Source organism: Drosophila miranda, chromosome 3 (genome assembly GCF_003369915.1).
Source record: "Drosophila miranda strain MSH22 chromosome 3, D.miranda_PacBio2.1, whole genome shotgun sequence".
NCBI classification, from domain to species: domain Eukaryota; kingdom Metazoa; phylum Arthropoda; class Insecta; order Diptera; family Drosophilidae; genus Drosophila; species Drosophila miranda.
Window position 1 is genome coordinate 16,992,966 of NC_046676.1, and position 19,641 is coordinate 17,012,606.

The following is a 19,641-nucleotide window of genomic DNA, read 5'->3' on the forward strand; positions in this document are numbered from 1 at the left end:
TACAATTATGTGGGCAGAGCTGAGAGATCTATCTAGCTAGAAATATTCGACGGAATATCAAAAACGAGGAATATGTATAAAGAACTTGAATTCGTCGGTATATTTACGGTATATTTTGAAAATGAGGCGGTATGTTTCGGTATAATTCTGAGCGTCGGACGGTATATTTTATCGATAAGTCTGCTGGTCACACTGGCGGGTCGGTATATTTCTGAGGGTCCGACGGTATATTTCGATAAATCGGTCACACTGAACATCAATTCCCTGGCATTTTAATTTATGAAAACTGCGCGTGTTTGTGTTATTTCCTTAAAGTAGTTAAAAGTTATAAAAATAAGTTGCGAAGTTACGAAGAAAATAAGTTAAGTCACCAGAGAACGCTGCTGCCCATTTGCAAAGAAGAGCTATTAACTTATTGTAAAAAAAACGCGGTTATAATCTCGATATGGCATCATTTGTCTTATACTTCGTACTCCTAATATTTGCGGCTCATAAATTGGCTGACGCTGCGAAGTTAAACCACCCGCGAGTGTTGCTTCCCATTTTTAACGACAAACCCGTCAACTTCACTTTGGAGGTGGACGAACGAAATTGCTACAAATGGTAAGAGGCGTCGGCACGGCTAGACCGGCATTTTAACCTCAAAATATTTGTTTTTGTTGTTTGGTATTTGATTGCTGCTGGAGCGAATTGAAGGGTCGCAAGCAATGACTATGCAATACCAAGATATTGCGCCAGGATCAAATACTTCTCTTTTGGGCTAGCATCCTAAGCATTGCTTAAAAGCTAGTTCCGTCTACGGGCCGCCCCCCATACACTATCTTGGTATTGCATAGTCTTTAATGTTTTATTTTAGGTTTTATGATGTTTTAACGTCGACTGACGGACACTAACCTCAAATTAACCTAACCTCAACAAAATATTACCATACCTACATACAAATATATTTCAGGACATCTTCCCGTCAAGACCTTATATCTGTGCAACCGGTGTATCATGGCTTCAGCGAATGCGCCTACGAGGCAGTGGTCACAGTGCGGACCCGCGAGCGACGCCGCAACACGGCCATCGTGTTTGCGGAGGAAGTGCAGACCGGTGCCACGCTGCGCTGCGACGTGATAGTGGACAAAATTAGCAGTCTGAACGTGCGGACTGCCACACGGCAGCTCTACCTGGAGGAGGCGCCAGCGATCTTCGAGCTGCACGCCTTCGACTCTCAGGGCAACGAGTTCTTCACCCTCGAGGGAATCGAGTTCCACTGGGACATCTCGGAGCATGACAGCAAGATGCCGCCCGCAATGCGGTTCCTAACCTTCTCGAAAAGCCCCTACCACACTGTGCCCCCCGCCCTCGAGAAATTCGAAGCCGCTGGCATCAAGGGCTACATGATACTGCTGGAGGGCATCAATACGGGCACTTCAAAGATAACAATCACAATGCCCTATGGCGAGTACAGGAATGTGAAGCCGCTGGAAATATATATCAGTGTACTGGCCAATATCATTATCGAGCCTTCCGAGGTTACGATACTGAAAAAAGACTCCATTAGCTTCCGCATTCTCCAGTTGAAGATGGACAAGCTGCATGACATTACGAAGAGCAACCAGTACTTCCTCGAAGTGGAGGATGCCACAGTGGCCAGCTTGATGGGCAACACTGCAACTGGAAACGAACTGGGGCGCACCCAGGTCATATTGCGTGATCGAAACATGCCGGAAACCGACAAGAACACCAAGGGGCCCAGTGCCCTGTTGACAGTGGCAGAGCCCCATAAGCTGGGCATCAGCCTCCTGCCTCACAACAACTGGGTGACGGTGGAGGGCGAGCGGCACGAGGTGGCCTTCGACCTATACGCTCCAGATGGCCAGAAGGTTATGTTGGGCAGAAAGTTCGGCATTAGCTCCCGACTGGATGAGTCTCTGTTTGGCATCATCGGCAGAACGGCAAACGGCAGCCGTCTGTATGGCGAAGCCCTGAAGAAGGGTGTCAGCCTGATCCATGGCACATACAAGAAGGTAAATAAATGACGATGGCCTCTCCAGTTCTTTTCTGAGATTCAATCTATTGCAGCTCATGGTGGAGGCAGAGCTGCAGATCTTTGATGAGTTGCGGCTCAAACCCACTAAGGTGATCCTGCCCTACGATCCGAACAGCATAAAGCCGTTCAAGCTGCAGTTTCATGCGACTGGCGGGGACAACAGCTACGTCTGGTTCTCCGGCAATCCGCAGGCCCTGCAAATCGACGCCCAAGGCTTGGCCACTACCGAAATCCGGGACGTACGTGCCTCCACTGGCACGCAGGAGCAGCACGAGGACGGAAACCTGCTGGCTACCCACACCACCGTCAAGGTGGCCCTTGCCAAGAACCAGAACGTGGTCCGATTGGCTCAGATCTACTTCTTCTCGCCGAAGCGGCTCGAGATCAAGAAGTACAACTTCGAGACGGCCCTCAAGGACTACGTGCTTCTGCACGTGGCTGTCTTCGGCCATGTCAACGACTCGGATGTGCCGTACACAAACTGCGATAACTTGCACTTCCAGCTGGACTTCAGCCAACCCATCCTGCAGCACGAGAGCAACGGAGAAGCTGTTGAACTAGCTGATGATGCGTGTCATGTGCTGAGGCTGCGGGCCACTGCCGTGGGCAGCACCTCGCTGCGCGTATCGTATGTCTTTCAGAACAAAGTGCTTCAGGACACGGTCGATCTGCATGTGTACGAGGCGCTGAGCGTCCTGAATCCCGTGGAGAACGAGCTGGTGCTGCCCATTGGCGCGTCGCGAAACATGATCTATGTGCATGGGCCGCGCCGCATCTTTACCCTGGAGGCGGAGCTCATCAAGGCCACAAACTTCAACGGCAAGATCGTCGATGTGTCGGAGATTGAGTTCGACACCCAGGACCCCATCACCTCGTTCAATGTGCAGTGCCGCCAGCTGGGCGAGACGGAGTTCACCTACCGCGTGTACAACAGCCTGGCCACGTCCAATTTCGTCGCGTATAGTTCGACGGTGACCACCAAGGTGCACTGCGTGAAGCCGCGCTTCCTGAAGCTATACGCCAGACAAGAGCTGCGCCAGTCGTGTCCCCTTGAGCACCGCTCCTCGCTGGTGTACCTCAAGAGCCAGGAGAATACCTTTAAGATCGAGATAGAGGTGCAGGACGCCAAGAACCGCAGGCTCATGAACGTCAGCTCGCTGTGGCTGGAATGGGAGTTTGCCTCTGGCGACGAGCGATACCATGTGGACAACATTCCCCATCGTCAGCTGTCCGAGCTGGAGTACTTCCACGGCGTCAGCGTCCCTTCTGCCGAAATCCTCGTCCTCACACTGAACAAGGTGGCGCCGAACTTCCGCATCAAGGGCACGGTGGTCCACTACAACGATAAGATGCTGTCCCAGCAGAACATTAACGCGGAGCGCCCTCCCTTTGGGGTCGAGAATGTACGTGTTTCGTGGAACTCGCACTCAAGCCAGTGGTTCCTAACTAACAGCCTTTTGTCTTTTTCGCAGCGAAAAACGGGCAGTGTCACTACGCCGTTGATTGAGAACGAGATCAGGTTCCACACGGTGAACAGAACGTTGCTGCCGAAGGATGCAATCAGCATCTACCTGGCCCCCTCGTACAGCGAACGCATCCCCCTGGCCCAGGGAAGCGGCTTCTTCCAGATAGAGCTCTCCGAGTCCGGTATTGTCAATGTGGTGCATGACGAGAAGTCCGGCAGTCTGGTGCTGACACCGCTTCGTCTGGGCCATACGCGCCTCGAGCTGACCGACCGCTGTCTGATGAACGAGCCCAGCCATCTGTCCATCTCCGTGGTGGGCATCGGCTCTATCAGCGTGGTCAGCATGGATCGGGTGGAGCGAGCTAATTCCATCGAAGCGATTGTGCAGCTCCTCGACACCAATGACAATGAACTGCACGTGGATCCGCAAAATATAGCTGTCTACGACCTCTCCGAGGTCGTCTTTAATCCGAATATATTGAGCGTGCGTCTGGACATGCAGCACAATCTGAGGCCCGGCCAGATACGGTACAGCATCACCGGCAAAAATATCGGAGAGACGAAGATAGTCTTCCAGTCCGGCAAGGGGTCGCAGCAAGTGTCCAGCGAGCCGATCGTTGTCCAGGTGTTTGCCCCGATCCGCCTCTACCCGCGCGACTCCACACTCTTGGTGGGCAGCAGCATCCAGATCTACTGCCAGGGCGGTCCCCAGCCCAACACAAACCTGATCTACACCGTGGAGAAGGAACAAGTCGCGAGTGAGTGTCAATCGTAGGGACCATTAGGGATGTGCCTAATCTCTTGCTCTCTCGTAATTGTCGCTTAGCCATGAGCTCCGCCATTGTCACGGCACATCGCCTGGGAGCCAGCAATATCACCGGGAAGTGTCTGATGAAGAACCCCGTCACTGGCAAGGATGAAGTCGTCTCCCAGGACACCATCGAGGTCCGTGTGGCTGCTCTGAAGGGCGTGGAGATCCGCACACCGCTGGTCCGGATTCGCAGTGGCGCCGTCATGCCCGCCACCCTATGGGGCCAGCCGGACTTCTCGCCCATGGTGCTGGGAACGCTGGAGGGCATGCAGATCACCTGGACAGTCAGTCAGCTGGGAATCGTGGAGATATTCAATGTGTTAACCGAAGCGGGTGGGTTGTGTCTCTATACAACGATACGATTACATGTACCGTGCCCCGATACGGCATTGCGGCTCAAAGACCTCAGCTCAATGCCCACCCAGTGCACGAAGAACGAATGCTTAATGTTCTCCGATGAGCCTGCACGGTTGAGTTCCAGTGCAGGCACAGATACGGAACATACAAATCATCTGATCCCAAAAACTTACTGTATTCCTCGAATACTAACATTTGCCATATATATTTTATAGGAATCGAGTACCAGAGCGGCGACCTAATCTCGGTACGTTTGCGCGCCCTGAATCCCGGCAAGGTCACAATCACAGCGTCTGTGCGTCTGGCAGACGGCAAAAGGCTGCCCTCCTCCAGCGTGGAGCTAATTGGTAAGTGCCCATTCGGCCGAGCCACTGCCGAGCCACTCACTTCTTTGACCCACTCTGACAATGGCACCGCAAATCGAAATTGTTATCGCAGTTTTCAAAACACTGGAGCTGCTCGGACCCAAGCCCATCAAAATGGACGTGATTCTGGCGGCGCCACACAGCACGCTTCAGTTGAAGTCCAACATCGACGAAGCGGTCTATAAGCTGGATGAGCAGAGCAGCGGCATTGTTAGCGTGACGCCAGATGGCACTGTACACACAAAGGACACCCTCGGACGGGATCTGATAATTGTAAGTGCTTGTGTGCTGCTTGTGTGCTTGTGTGTTGGGTTTGGATTGCCCAAAATCGGCTTAGTTCGAAAATTGTAAATTGCATTTCCTTTTTTTGCGTCCAGGCCAAAACCGTGGACCAAAATATGCCCATCGGCATTGAGGTGAAGGATGTGCAGTACATCCTGGTGTCCCTGGTGCCAAACATAAAATTCAGGCAGCCAGAGCACAAAATACCGCGCGGCACGAACCTCGTGTTCAAAGTGTCGCTGCACGACAATCTGGGCAACGAGTTCTCCCACAACATCGAGGACGCCAACGGGCTGCGCTACGATCTGGCCACCAAGGATGTGGTCGATGCCCAGATCGGCAACAATCTGACAATTGCGGTGAGTGTCCAGTGTCCTGGCCAGAGGCTGTCCATTTTTCAGCACTTTCATAAATCAAGTTCCTGCAACTTTTATGCCAAAGCATACAAAACTTTTCCTTTGTCATGTTTGCCTGGCGGAGAGAGATCAAGCGTGGCCACGGAGGCGGAGTCGGAGGAAGCCTTTACTTTTGTGGTTTATATGTAAATTTCCACTTTAAGTTTTTCGGGGCAACTTATTTCAATTTATATTTCTGTGTGCCTCGCCGCCACGCTCTGGCAGCCAAAAACCTCTGCATTTTAATGCACTAGATAAAAGCAGAGCTCGAGTCAGAGATGGAAACAGAACCGGAGACTGAGCGAGGCCTGCTGCCACCTGAGGATGAGTACGAGGCGACGGGGGCTGCGCTAAAAATCTCCAAATCCGGCCGCATGGCCACGTCGCCACGTAAAAATGCAGCACATGATGCTCTTAAAAGTTGCGAGTGACCACAGGCAGAGAGACCACAAGAAGCAGCAGAGGCAGCTGCAGCAGCACATAATGAAAGCTACGGCCCTCTCGAGGCATATTCCCTGTCCAGGCACATTCCTACTATTCCTACTCGCATTAAATTCAAATGGCAGCCTTTAGTGCTAAAAGATATTAATTTTGAATGTACACTCGCCCCCCCACACACAGCTGAACCTGCAACGCGAGACGAACAACATGATATCCATCAGTTTAAGGGACACTGTGCGCGTTAAGTATGCTGAGGACTATATCAAGGTGTCCGTCGTTGAGTCGCAGAACATCTACCCCACCAAGGTGAGTTGGCTTTGCAGTCGAATTGTGCAGCAGATGTGGCCACAGGATGTGAGCTGACAACAGGACAGGACCACCCTGCAATGGTCTTGCAATGCTAAACGTTTCTCATAATTCAATCCGATTTGTCTTGTCTCTTGTCCCCCCCCCCCGGATTCATGCACAACCCTGTGTCCCACAAAACCAAATCCGCAAATGTTCAACTGCTGCAACCGCATCGCATGCACATCACATGCATCGCACCGCATCAACCTTCGCCTTTGGCCAACCTTCAACGAACCTTCGTCACATCCACAGACAATTTTCTCTGTGGGCGACATCATTTGCTTCGATTCACCGCTAACGTTGTCATCGATTTGGAGCAGCTCCAATGAGCAGATTGTGACGATTAATAAGCGCACAGGTGAGTAGTTTGCCATCCCCCCTTTTCCCCCTTTTTAGGTACTGTCTCTTTTCTGATTACGATTACGATTACGATTATGAGGATAACTATCTTTAATAGTCTGTTGAGTGTGGATTTGATTCGGGTTTGGGAATGGAATTTTTGTTATTGTTACAAAATTTATGCATGCCCGACTGTCAAGCGTTGCTTGCCCACTGCTGCTGCATGGCATGCCCACTAATCCCGAAAATTGGCCTATATTTCACGTTCGATTTATTGATAACCCAATTAGGCTTGTTTTCGTCTAGTTTAGGAACAACAAAGCCCCGAACACCGGCAGCGGGAGCTGCCCGAACCCGGCCATTCTCTGGCAATAATTTGCATTAATTACTTGGCAATCGCGTTGAATTTTCCATAGATTGCATTGCAGGAGAATTGCCAGTAGAGGGTTATATTGGATCGATTCAAATAAAGCATAAATCTGGAATCCTTTGAGGGATATTTATGCAAGCTCATTTTGGGGATTATTATGTCGAAGGAGGAATGTATTCGAAGGAGTGCACGGCCACAAAACCACGTTTGGTCCCAATGGAAAAATTTTGTAATACGAGTACAGTGGCAGGGAAACAATCCTCTAGGGCAAAATTTCCTTTGAGCTTAGAAAGAAAGAGAGAGAGGGAGAGAGAGGGGGATTCCTTTTGCTCTCCTTTGCTGACTGGGGATATCCTCATCATACAGTTGTCCTTAGGCCAGTGGCACTGCCACTGCCACTGCCACTGCCACTGCCAATGCAGCTTCCCCACAAACGCTCACAATTCCAGTTGAGCCATGGCCGGAATACGGGTAAACCCCTTGACAAAATTCCCGACGCAAGCCAGCTAAGCGTAATACATTATTCATGGAAGACAACTTCTGCCCACGCAACAAACAAATGGAGAAACGCAAAGGAAAATACAACTTTTCACACTTTTCACGTAGCAAACGGTGGCAAAAGGCTGGGGAATAGGCAAACAGGCAAACAAAACAAACAAACAAAAATGGAGACGTTTAACAGCCACCAAACCAACAGACGAAGAAATGTGGGCAAGGCCAAGATGTGATTTCGCTGTGGGTTGTGTTGCCGTCCTTAACTGGGTGTTGCACTCAAGCATAAAGATAAAGTATCTATTGCCAGCCAAGAAGAAGAACTTACCAGGTGAATAGCTCTGAAAGTTTCTGCCAATAAAATGGACTCGCAGACAGAAGCACAAGCGGTGGCAGCTCCCTACTTCTGTATGGACAGACTTCCCATACAAAAGAATCTAAGAAGAACGCGACAGATGCACAATGAATCCTCGAGGATACAGTTGCCAGAAGTCTCCGCTGGGACGCTTCCACAATCAGATTCAAACAATTAAATCATTACAATTCCTCCATCATCTTCGGAGCCTCAAACCATGAACTTGTTGATATCGAGACTCAAACTTTGCTTCGAGGCGGAATTAAAAATTTTGCTCAACCTGAAATCGGACCAAGTTTCTCCCATTTAAGCATTGTTTGCACAGTTACTTGAAGCACTGGCAAAGATGTACTATAGTATTGTACTCGTACTAGAGAATGTATTGAAGGAGGAAGCGTTTTTGACCCCGTCAAACGAGTCTCTTTAGTCTTGTTGTACGAACAGTAGTATTTCCTACTTATTGCACTTCAGCCATCAGCACCATCTTCAACCCAAAGAAAGTACGAGGAGTATTCTCTACAGCTCTCTTTAAAGTTGTGAAACTTTAGATATAGATATTGGCCTGTTAGGTACTGTTTCGTGGTAGGAATGTCGGAATGTCTTTGAACAGTGGAACAGTGTGTTTTACTTACTGCACGACTTTAATCGGAAGGTTTTCCAAAGCTTGAAGGAGAAGAAGTCCTGCTGCGTTGCGTGTCCCTTGAATGCCTCTCCTTCTATGAGACTTATTGGAAAGCGATTATTTATTTCCTTTTCAATTTTCAATTGACTATTTTGCCATTGTGCAGGGAAGCGACACGAGATCCCCAAGCAATTTATACAGCCAATGTCCTTCCCATCTGCAGATTAGTTTTAGTTAAAGTTTTTGTTGTCGTTGCTGTTGCTGTTGAAAGGAGAACAAAAGCGGAAAATCAAAGCCAGCAGTCTTGTGGCGTGACAGGCAGCCACTGAGTGGGTAATTCCCCAAACAATTAGCCATCTGTTATCTGGCCGTTGCTTAAAGTTGAATTCGCTCAAACAATGAATAATTATCGGGCTGCAGGCACACAATATGTGTACGCTTTCATATGTAAGTACATTATGCGGCCCTGCCCCCAAGCGATGTATCATTCCGTTCATTCCGGTGAACAATAGTTTAAATTGTCTGCTCTTGTTATTACACATTAAGTCCTTACTACTAACACCTGCAACTACCCCTATTCAGCTCTAACCCTGAACATTACTTATGCCTCGCTGGATTGGAGAGCTCTTCGTGCAACGAGCACTGCTCATTGGCGCACACTTGACCGCAGCAAGCATTAATTTAAATCACATTTCGTTTCGTTTAGGCATTGCCCGCGTGCTGAACCACCGCCACAAGGTGGGCGAGAAGATTGTGATCACCAGCGGCGATGGGGCCAACCCTGGGGGCTTCATCAAGTACGATCTGGAAGTGCGCGAATCGGATGCGGTAAGCAACTAGCTGCTGCAACTGCTGTAACTCCTCTCACGTCACCTCACGTTAATCTTGCCTTGCAGATTGTGTTTGCCAAATCGCTGGACATATTCAGTGGATCCGAGTATCGGGGACTGTTGGTGCTGCGCAACCACATGCAGTCCGAGAAGCACAGCAACCTGGTAGGCTGACCCTTGGCATATCCACTCCTGCTAACTCCTGCTAACCCTCTCTCATTCCCAGATCACTCACAACGCAACAAAGTGTGCCATTCAACTGGCCGATGAGCCCGTGGATGTCTTCACCTGTCGCCTGGTGGCCAAGGATGCACTCGGCCGGCAGCTGCTAAACCTCTACAAGGCACAGTCCATGTTTGATGCCAGCAGCGGGCAGTACGTCTGCCGCTTGAAGCTGCTCTCCAGCTTCATCAAGCTGCTGGCCGTCGTCAAGACAAACATTGTCTATTTGGAGCTGCAGGTGAGATCTGTTCCTATTGTCTTCGACAACTCAATCTACTCAAACCATATCTGTACCTCGCTAACCACTATGCTCTGCTCTGCACAGGCGACGATGCCCAGCGGCGTTTTGGATACCATGTCACTGAAATTGGTGCCGGGCATTAAAGTGAAGCCCGAATTGGTCCAGGTGACCGATTTGAAGCCACAGGAGCTGCAAATCAGTGGGCTGGACAAGGCGCTGCACAAGCTGCAGGTGAGTGGGATGAGCCGCAACGATGCATGCTTCGGGCTGTTCAGAGACGACGCACTTTGCTCTTATTTGCGAGACAATCATAAGTACAAGTGGGTGGGCCTGAAGGAGTCGCACTCGCACTCGCACTAGCACTAGCACTCTGAGCGGTAATAAAATACAGGAAATTGCTTTACAATGTACTCCAGTGATGTTTCCAGCCACTGCCACTGCCACTGCCATCGCCATTGCCATCGCCATTGCCAGTGGCCCTGGCGGCTTCTTCAAAGTACAATATTATGTACGACAAGCGCTGAGAGTGCTCTTCGAGCTCAACGGAGCGAAGGGACGGACCAGCCGAATACTGTTCCATGAATTTAAAAGTTCCTGCTCATGAACTGTCTGTCTGTCCTTGCCGGCCAGGCAACCATCCATTGTTGCCACTGTGGTTGGGCCGCAAGAATCGCCGCAAGTTGTAGCTGGAGCAGCCGCAGCCGCAGAGGCAGGGGCGGTGCAGAGACAGAGCCACAAGAAGGAGCAGCAGCAATGCAATGTCAATGCAAGGCATTCGGAGGCAGCAGGCAGCCAGGCCACATTGTGCCACCCACCCTCCCCTCCTCCGTTCTTTGAAGACAGAGCAGAGCAGAGCAGAGCAGAACAGAGTCGTCTCGCCCTTGTCTGAAAAATGCAAAATGACAGCATTTTGCTTGACTTCCGTTTCCGGCTAGCTTGAGGCTTTATTTGCCCTGGCATTCAGTAAAATATTAGCTGCATTTGCAGCAACTCTAATTACAGTAAAGTGGCCATTTGAGATATTCAAGATAATTTGCATTTTCGGACAAACCCGAACAACAGCAACATTAATGTAGCTGACTCTGGAAGTCGCCTAGTGATCTGGCTGCGAGATGCGGGATGCGGGATGCGGGATGCGGGATGCTCTTGGTCGGTTGTCACTGGTGGTGATTGGCACTTGAATGCTCAGTTCGCCACTCAAAGAGCATCAGCTGCAAGTTGAATGTTTGTTCTGGAGTGGCCACTGGGAGTGGGACTGGGAGTGGGACTGGGAGTGGGACTGGAACTGGAACTGGGAGTGGATGGGCGCTTAGCAGCTGTCATCGAGATGCAATGGCCATTGTCCGTTCGGGCTGCCCGAATAGGGTGTGCTTTGCATTGTTTGAGCTGTCTGTGTTTTGTCCCTCTGTTTGTCTCTGGTGCAATTGAGCGTTTTATTGGTGCAGTACTCATCGGAGAATCGGGGGCATGCCACTCGAAAGCGGTCCGTTCGTCCGTCCGTCCGTCCGTCCGTCTACTAATCCTCCTGTTGTGTTCCCTCCGCCGGCGCTGATCGCTTTGCTTTTGATTAATTAATTATTAATTAATTATTTTTAAGCTGATGCCCCGGACCGGCATCAGCCTCACAGGAGACACACCGCAGAAGACATATTATGTGGCTGTCAATTTCAGTGCTCAGTGCTCGGTGCTCGGTGCTCGGTGCTCAGTGCTCTCGGCACATTTTTATTAAAATGCACATTCATTCTCAAACAGACGACTGTGACCGCACTTCCCCCCCCGCACTGCCGCCCCCCCCCCCCCCCCCCCCCCCCCCCCCCCCGCACGCATGCACGCACGCTTGAACGCTGGCAGATGCGTCGATGGGTTTAATAAAAAATACATTGGTCTGCATAATTTTAAATTAATTATTCAATATTCCCTTTCGTGTATTATCGATGGACTAATAAGGACATTTTTCAACGGGTTTCGCAGTTGCTGTTGTCGATGTGCCGGCACTTCCGTTTATTAACAATGTCGATATTTTTTGTCAAGTACTTATTATTATGCATTAATATTATATAAATGGGTGTATGGTTGGGGCTCGTTCCGATGTCAGCAGTTGTTCTCCATTCACATCCGTTGCCGTAATAACTTATTTCTTTCCGGTTCTTTTTTCTTTTTGTCTACCTATCCATTGTTGGGGTCTCAAGGGCATATTGTAACGGGACTTATGTGCAGCATACATACATACGTGTGTAAAAACGATTGTTTTTTGTTGGGTTCCATCCCCTTTCGTTGGCCACTTCCCAATTTGCAGTCAGCCAGACTTCTGGCATCTCCCAAGCCCCCGAAAGTCGTATTAAAACAATATAAACCTTACCAATTGGCAATTATTTAGAAGTAATCATAAATTATAATAATAATCCAATGATTTATGAATTTTATGGATTTCCAAGTGCAGGGACTTCCACAGTCGAGCACAATGACTGCCACTGCCACTGCCACTGCCACAGGGAGAGGGACAGGGACAGGGAAAGGGACTATTTTGTAAATTGAATAATTCATGTCAGATATTATTAATTTAAATGTTGCAGAAATAGTCAAACAGATGCGTTTGCGATTAAAGTTCATTTGGTAGCATATATTTTCCCTGTTCAGGAACTTTTTGATGAGCCCACTTCAACTCTTGTTTTTGTGCAAATGGAATTTGTTTTGAAATATTTACTCAAGGCTCCGATGGTTGTTGAGATTCCATTGAGAGAGTGTTGGTCAAATATTATCAGTTTAGCAGCAGGTCACAAGGCAAGGAATTTGATATGGGAAGAGAGCCAGTCCCCCAATTCCCCCGGCCATAGACGCTCAGAGACCTGTGACTGAAACACAATCCGTGTTCGGCATGCAATTTATGTTTCAAGTTTCAACAAAATGCACACAGAAGTGTGTTCTTTATGCGTAACATTTATTTGATATTATTTTTAATTAAATGATTTTGCTGCACATTCAGATATCAAAATTCATTTCAAAACAATGCCATCTGTCTCCCAGAGTTCCCATCACTCTTCCCCCTTTCCCCTTTACGTTGGATGCTAATGACAGCTTATGGAATTTCCTTAGAAGCTTTTGGCATGGCAAATGGGGACAGGAATCATGTTGAATGGGAAACCATAATCATTGTATTATAATCTAAATTAAATGAAATAAAACTATTTAATCCGCGGACAGGTCAAACCATCGAACAGCAAATACTTCTCTGTGGATTTCATTGAGCACGGCCATGGCATCGCCAAATATCGTTTGCAAATCTTCGAGGACTTTCCGCTGGATGAAAACTATTACGTACTGATTGAATCCCCGGAAACGGAGCAGATCATCAAGGTATGCTATGATTTTAAAACAATAGACTGCGAAGGAGAGAACGCAACCATCAAAGTGCCTTTAAAATGTTGCGCCAAAGTAATATTTCACCAAGAAAATAAGGAAGATACTTGGTCTACGTGTACATATGTACAAGAGCCAGGCTCTTGCGAAGGGTATATGGGGTATGTTGCTTTCACGACTGGATGTAACAGGCAGAGGGACTGGCTTTTATCATGATCAACGTCCGTTTGAATGTCAGGATCCCCAGAAGAGGAATGCCCTCGTACCATAGAACGCCATGTAAAGCCATGGTATCCTCTAGTCGGAATAAAGACTATAAGATTCCTCTTGTTGTGCTGGGTTTTTTCAATTTGGAACATTTTCTTGTCGTTGCACTTGCAACAGCCAACAGCCAACGGCCAACGGCCAACAGCCGTGGCAACAGTAGCAGCAGGGAAAAGCACAAATGTAAATACTACGCCACTATGCCACTCCACAGCCATGGCCATTTCTCATTCGGTACCTGATGCCATTAGATAGTGCAAACACGCTGATAGCCAGCCGCGTATCAATTTGTTGTTGCGGGAACTTGTTCTCCCCCCCGTCTTTCGGTGGCGCCTCGAAGTGAAATACAAATGGTCTTTCCGGGAGGGCCAACGGAATCGAATAAATAAGTTTCGTTTATGCACCCCGACAATGGTCATTGCAACGGACCGAACAAAGGGGAGAAGCAGCAGCAGGAGCAACTGCAACACCAGCGGAATGACGTCTGTCTTGCTCAACTTTTGGCGAAATTACATAAATTTCGGCCCTGCCCGACCTATGAACGCTATCTGCAACCGTTTGGCCTATAAACAATGGCAGAATCGTTAGGTTTGTGGCTGTGTCCAACGCTGGGCGACACAGCATTGACAATAAATTTTGGCCCATATGTCGATGGAACGCATGTTGGGTCATTCGGCTAGCAGAGAAAGTGTCCTGCAGATGCCTCTGCCCGAACAGCCGGAAGCTTACTTCTGATACAGCATATAAAGATGATTAGTAACGGCCGAGTTGGGAGTTGGGATTGGACTGTGGGTTCAGGGATTAGCATTATAATATAATATAATGTTTATAATTCCGTTTGATTATTTGTCTTTACAGGTGCCCATTGTGGGCAGCACAATGCTGGCCCAGAAGTGCACCGGCCGTTCCTATGGCGGACCTCTGATCTCTCGTCTGGTGGAGAATATTGGCTTCCTCGCCAGCACAGTGGTGATTGTAATCATCTCGATATGGGGTGAGTGTGTACATACCTAATATATATGTATGTATCTATTCTCTATTCTATTGACCGAGTAAATTATGCACAAAACTAAAGTCGGCCCGGAGTGGCTTTGTTAGAGCCGAAGCATCATAAATCATGGGAAAGGACTGGACTTGGAGTCAGTCTCGAGTTGCTGTTGCCGTTGCTGTTGCTGTTGCTGTTGCTGGTTCTGCTTTTGTTGCGGTTGTTTGCAGTTAATCGCAAATTCCATGAATTTTTAATCAGCCCCTGGCTGGAGGAAGCGGAACTGGAAGAAGATCTGGAGAACTGGAGCTGCGGGCATCCTTGAGCGCTATCCTTTGACGCAGACCTTTTCAGTGGTGACGCAACCTGTGTCCTGCGTTTGGGACAACGCTTGGTTAAACCTTGGCCATTTTCCTGCATTTTTACACGCGCAGCAGCAGCAATCGAGTTGAGTCTGGGGTCCGAAAGTTGCGGCAAAGTTTTCCCCTTTTAGGACTCGCTCTTTTGCCATTTTTCAATGTACCTCTGGCTTGTTTGGCCCAGCCCCGCGGGGCAAGCAGTGGGCGGCGTCTGATAGTTTTGTGCTATCGCTTCGAAAACACTTTACACCCAATAAAAAAGTGAGCAACACAACGTAACACAACACACCACAAAAAAAAAACCCAAATAAAAACAGTCATGGCTAACCTTAGCTTGGCTTGGCGCTTACCTTGTTCGCCTGCCAAACTCCCAAAAGAAGATAAGAAGTTTCGGTTCTGTTTGGCTTGGGATAGTCCTCCCTTTCGAGCCCTCAGAGGGTGCGTAAACAACCGCAGCAAAGGAGGAGGAGGAGCAGCTATATCAACAGCAACAGCAACAGCAACAGCAGACCAAATTCTTGATTAATTGCATCTCGCATGCATGGGGGTCCATAGAATGACGCTGCGCGTATATATCGCCAAAACTTTTATTTCTGTTTTTATACCCGATACTCAAAATGAGTATTGGGGTATATTAGATTTGTGGTAAAAGTGGATGTGTGTAACGTCCAGAAGGAATCGTTTCCGACCCCATAAAGTATATATATTCTTGATCAGCATCAATAGCCGAGTCGATTGAGCCCTGTCTGTCTGTCCGTCTGTCCGTCCGTCCGTCCGTCCGTCTGTCCGTCTGTCCGTCCGTCCGTCCGTCCCCTTCAGCGCCTAGTGCTCAAAGACTATAAGAGCTAGAGCAACGATGTTTTGGATCCAGACTTCTGTGATATGTCACTGCTACAAAAATATTTCAAAACTTCGCCCCGCTCACTTCCGCCCCCACAAAGGACGAAAATCTGTGGCATCCACATTTTTAAAGATACGATAAAACCAAAACCGAAGAATCTTAGAGGATGACTATATGTTCTAGAGTGTAAAATCTCAACCAGATCGTATAATTATTGTAGCCAGAATCAAGAAAACAATTTCATTCTTTCTCGCTCTGTCTCTCTCTAACACACAGGTTTCATGGTCGGTTTTGCCAATTGCAAAATATGAGTTCAAGGATCTCAGAACCCATAAGAGCCAGAGCAACCAAATTTGGTATCCACACTCCTGTGATATCGGACCTTGACCGTTTCGTGTCCAAATTTCGCCACACCCCCTTCCGCCCCCGCAAAGGACGAAAATCTGGGGCATCCTCAAATCTCAGAGACTATTAAGGCTAGAGTAACCAAATTTGATATCCGCACTTCTGTTAGATCTCACTATAAAACGTATATCTCAGAATTTCGCCCCACCCCCTTCCGCCCCCACAAAGGACGAAAATCTGTTGCATCCACAATATTGCACATTCGAGAAAACTAAAAACGCAGAATCATAGATAATGACCATATCTATCAGATGGCTGAATCTGGATCAGATCAGATCATTTTTGTAGCCAAAAGCAAGAAATCAATTTGCAGTGGCCATGCAGCGCCCGACGACAAGCTCAGACTGATTTTCTGTCTCTCTCTTTGTCGTGTCGTTTAATATTAGCGGCGTCTGCCGGAGGAGAGCCATACTGATTAAGTATCGGGTATAAATGTAGAGTTGCGGTCTCCGCAGCAACTCACAACGTTCCCCCTCGTTTTTTTTTTGCTACTCACTCACCATCTTTCTCTCCCTCTCCACTGCAGTGTACATGTCTTGCTTCGAATCGGAGGGCGTCAAGCAAGTCAACTCTGAGGGTAAGTTTAATTAATAATTTTGAGTGCGCACAGCCCCGGGGCCAGCAGCAGCAGCAGCAGCAGCAGCAGCAGGAGCATCTGGAGGAAAACTAGCTCCAACTGGAGATGGAGGCCAGGCGGGCAGGCGGCCAGGCGGGCAGGGAGCAGCAGCCACGCACAACTTTGGCTACACTTCTCTATTAGTTTCAAGTTTTTAGTCATTTCGTGCATGAATACCAAAAAGTTTCGGGCAGCGCCAGCGATGCCAGCGATGCCAGCCCGAGCGATAAAAGGCGCCGTCTTTGCACTATCATCATCAGCAGCGTTGGCAGCATTTACAGAATTTCTTATTTATGACTTGAACTTTGATTTTCAAGCACTTTTTTCTGGTCGCGCCCATCGTGATGGAACTGCAGAGCGACCCACCCCACAGGGCGAGATGCCTGGCTGATGCATCAGCTCAAAGCGTGCTAATCATCGCTGGGAAGCTCATTCAAATGCAAAGCATTCAAAGGCGCCCCTGGATACCAGTCGGCGACTGCACTCTATCCATAAATTTATCAAATGTATATGTAATATGCCGGAGTTCAAAGGTTTTCCTCTGGAAAGTTTCGCGCTAGGGGGTCTGTTACTTTGTATCAGCTTTCTCCTGAACGGAGCCTGCATTGCGCACTCTCGAATTACCTTAATTACAAAATTAGTCTAATTACTCAGGATTTCTGCCCCAGCCCCATCCAGGGCCCCGGCCCCCGGCCCCCTATAATGAGGGGTTTGCGAGGTCAGCAAGTCGACCCACTCGCGCCGCGCCCCCCCTGCCCATTGGCTGCCCTGCACGTAATTTTCACACTAATTTTAATAGCTAAATTATTTGTTGTTCCGCCCTGTGCTGCCAGGCTTCAAGGACTAATTACATGGTTGGGTCTTAGCTCGGCACGAGAAATTTTTCAGAGCACTCGTGGAGGAAATTTCGATTCCACTTCCCATGTTTTGAGCACTATTTTTTGTATCTCCTTACAGTTTTCCAGAAGATGAACTCGAGTCCCACCGCAAGTCTGTCCTATAGGCCCCCCCAGTTATACGCCGGTAAGTGCTTGATTATAAATAGTACGATTGATACATCAGCTGTGACATGCTTTTTCTCTTGCTGCAGACTCAATGAGCCCGACGCTTTCTCGGAATTATTCTCCTGGCCGGCTAAGGACAAATCTGGACAGTTCATCGGACTCATTTGTTTACGGCCACCCGCGGCTGAACTCCCCAAACAGATCCGGCAATTCGCCCCGCTTCAACTAGCTTGAAGTTCAAAAGGAGGCTTGATATTGGCCCTGAAGTGTGAGAGTTTGATCTGCGATTCCGTCCTTATTTTTTTTTTTTTTTGTTATATGTATATAAGTCGAGTCTAGTGTATGTAATGTAGTGCCTAGTCTATAGTAAAGGGGAAACGTAACACAGCCAATGTAGACATATTTTCTACAAAAACACTTATTTATTGGCTGGGAGGCATTTATGTTGCGAAAATCCTACACCAAGAGACTAAATAAATGATTAAGAAGGAAGAATGCTTGTCTGTAAAGCGGAGTCAATATTCAACGGGTTTCCTTTCGGTTAACAGCGCTATCCCGCCATTGTTCTCTTCAGGACCAACGGCTGTCGGGCACGTGCAAAGGCACTTGAGTTACTCTGGCACTCTCCCACTTTCTCTCACTCTCACCATCTCTCAGCGTGTTTAAAGTGCCATCGGAGTACTTGAGAACAATTTTTTAAGCATTTTTTTTCTGCCGTGTGTCCCGCTTCGACGCTTAAAAGCGTGCTCCGATTTTTGTTATATGCATTTCTAATTAGAAAAGCATCAAGTGAAGTATGCCATTAATTTTACATTTGCGCATTTCAAGTGCGGCCCGCCCTGCCGCTGGCCACTTGAGAAATGGGCGAGGTACTTGACTGCAATTCCGAGTCTCTCCCGCTCCCGCTCCTCGCTCTCTTTTTTTCTTTTTGTGTCCCTATTAATTAGTTGCAAAGCTTCTCTGGAACCGGCATTGGGGTCAGGTCAATCGAACTCTTTTGTGTGTGTGTGTGTGGTGGAGTTTCCCCCCACTAGGACCCACACTAGTAGCAGCAGCAGCCGTTTGATTTACAGCTTAATCGGGGGCCTGGTTCTTATGGGTTTTCCTGTCGCATCTTTCCATCATTTTAACACAATTTGCTTGGCAGTGAAATGGAAATTTCGTTTCCACTCCCATAAATTATAAATAACTTAATCGTGTCCGAGCGTATTGAACCGTGAGGCCCGGCCGAGGCCTGTGACCCGGCCGAAACGAAACGAATCGAATCGAATCTCACTTTCAGGATCTTGAGAGGATTCCAGAGAGTTCGTCGACGCAGTCCTCCACGTTGATTAAGATGCTTCAACTTGACTTCACTCATGTGTTAACATTATAGTATAAGTAGTAATGCGATATTTTCTGGTTAGTTCTCCCTCCCCCCCCCCCCCCCCCATCCTCTGGTGCTTCCTCTCTGTGTGCTTGATTTGCTCATTTCCGGTTCACTGAAATTCAACTGGAGAGTAATCACACACACACACACCCACACCCACATGCATCGATATGTACATATATTTCCATGTGTGTGGGTGTGCGGTGTGGCAAGCGATATTCTAATCGGATTTGTATGCTTGTACGATATATGAATTATGGCCAGACTCGCATGCGACAAATGCTGTTCATTTCTGTGCACTGGCCACGAGGTAGGTGAATTATTAAACCAACAATTAGCAGTCAAGGTAATTATTGCATATACTATATGAACAATGCACGAGTGAATTATTAAATATCGAACCTGCAAACAAGCCCCCAATTCGGAATTACTCCAACGCGCATAAATCAGACCATGATTATGAGTATA

At 48.2% G+C, this 19,641-nt stretch overlaps 1 protein-coding gene and 1 non-coding gene across 3 annotated transcripts; both read left to right on the forward strand.

The window, feature by feature from the left end:
- Positions 1-225: 225 nt before the first annotated feature.
- Positions 226-18,296, forward strand: LOC108158703 (nuclear pore membrane glycoprotein 210). Of its 2 annotated transcripts, XM_017291241.2 has the most exons (19): positions 227-603; positions 953-2,015; positions 2,071-3,441; positions 3,511-4,261; positions 4,330-4,647; positions 4,887-5,018; positions 5,110-5,309; positions 5,414-5,677; positions 6,335-6,460; positions 6,755-6,860; positions 9,387-9,508; positions 9,577-9,675; positions 9,737-9,970; positions 10,058-10,204; positions 13,175-13,327; positions 14,453-14,588; positions 16,711-16,761; positions 17,758-17,823; positions 17,891-18,296. In XM_017291241.2, the coding sequence occupies exons 1-19, from the start codon at positions 446-448 to the stop codon at positions 18,031-18,033; spliced, it is 5,640 nt and encodes a 1,879-aa protein (XP_017146730.1). In that variant the 5' UTR covers positions 227-445; the 3' UTR covers positions 18,034-18,296. The 2 variants fall into 2 exon arrangements, with proteins under 2 accessions (XP_017146731.1, XP_017146730.1); XM_017291242.2 differs by lacking the exon at positions 16,711-16,761 and having other exon boundaries at positions 226-603.
- Positions 4,684-4,823, forward strand: LOC117188556. The gene has a single exon (XR_004472650.1).
- Positions 18,297-19,641: the final 1,345 nt, after the last annotated feature.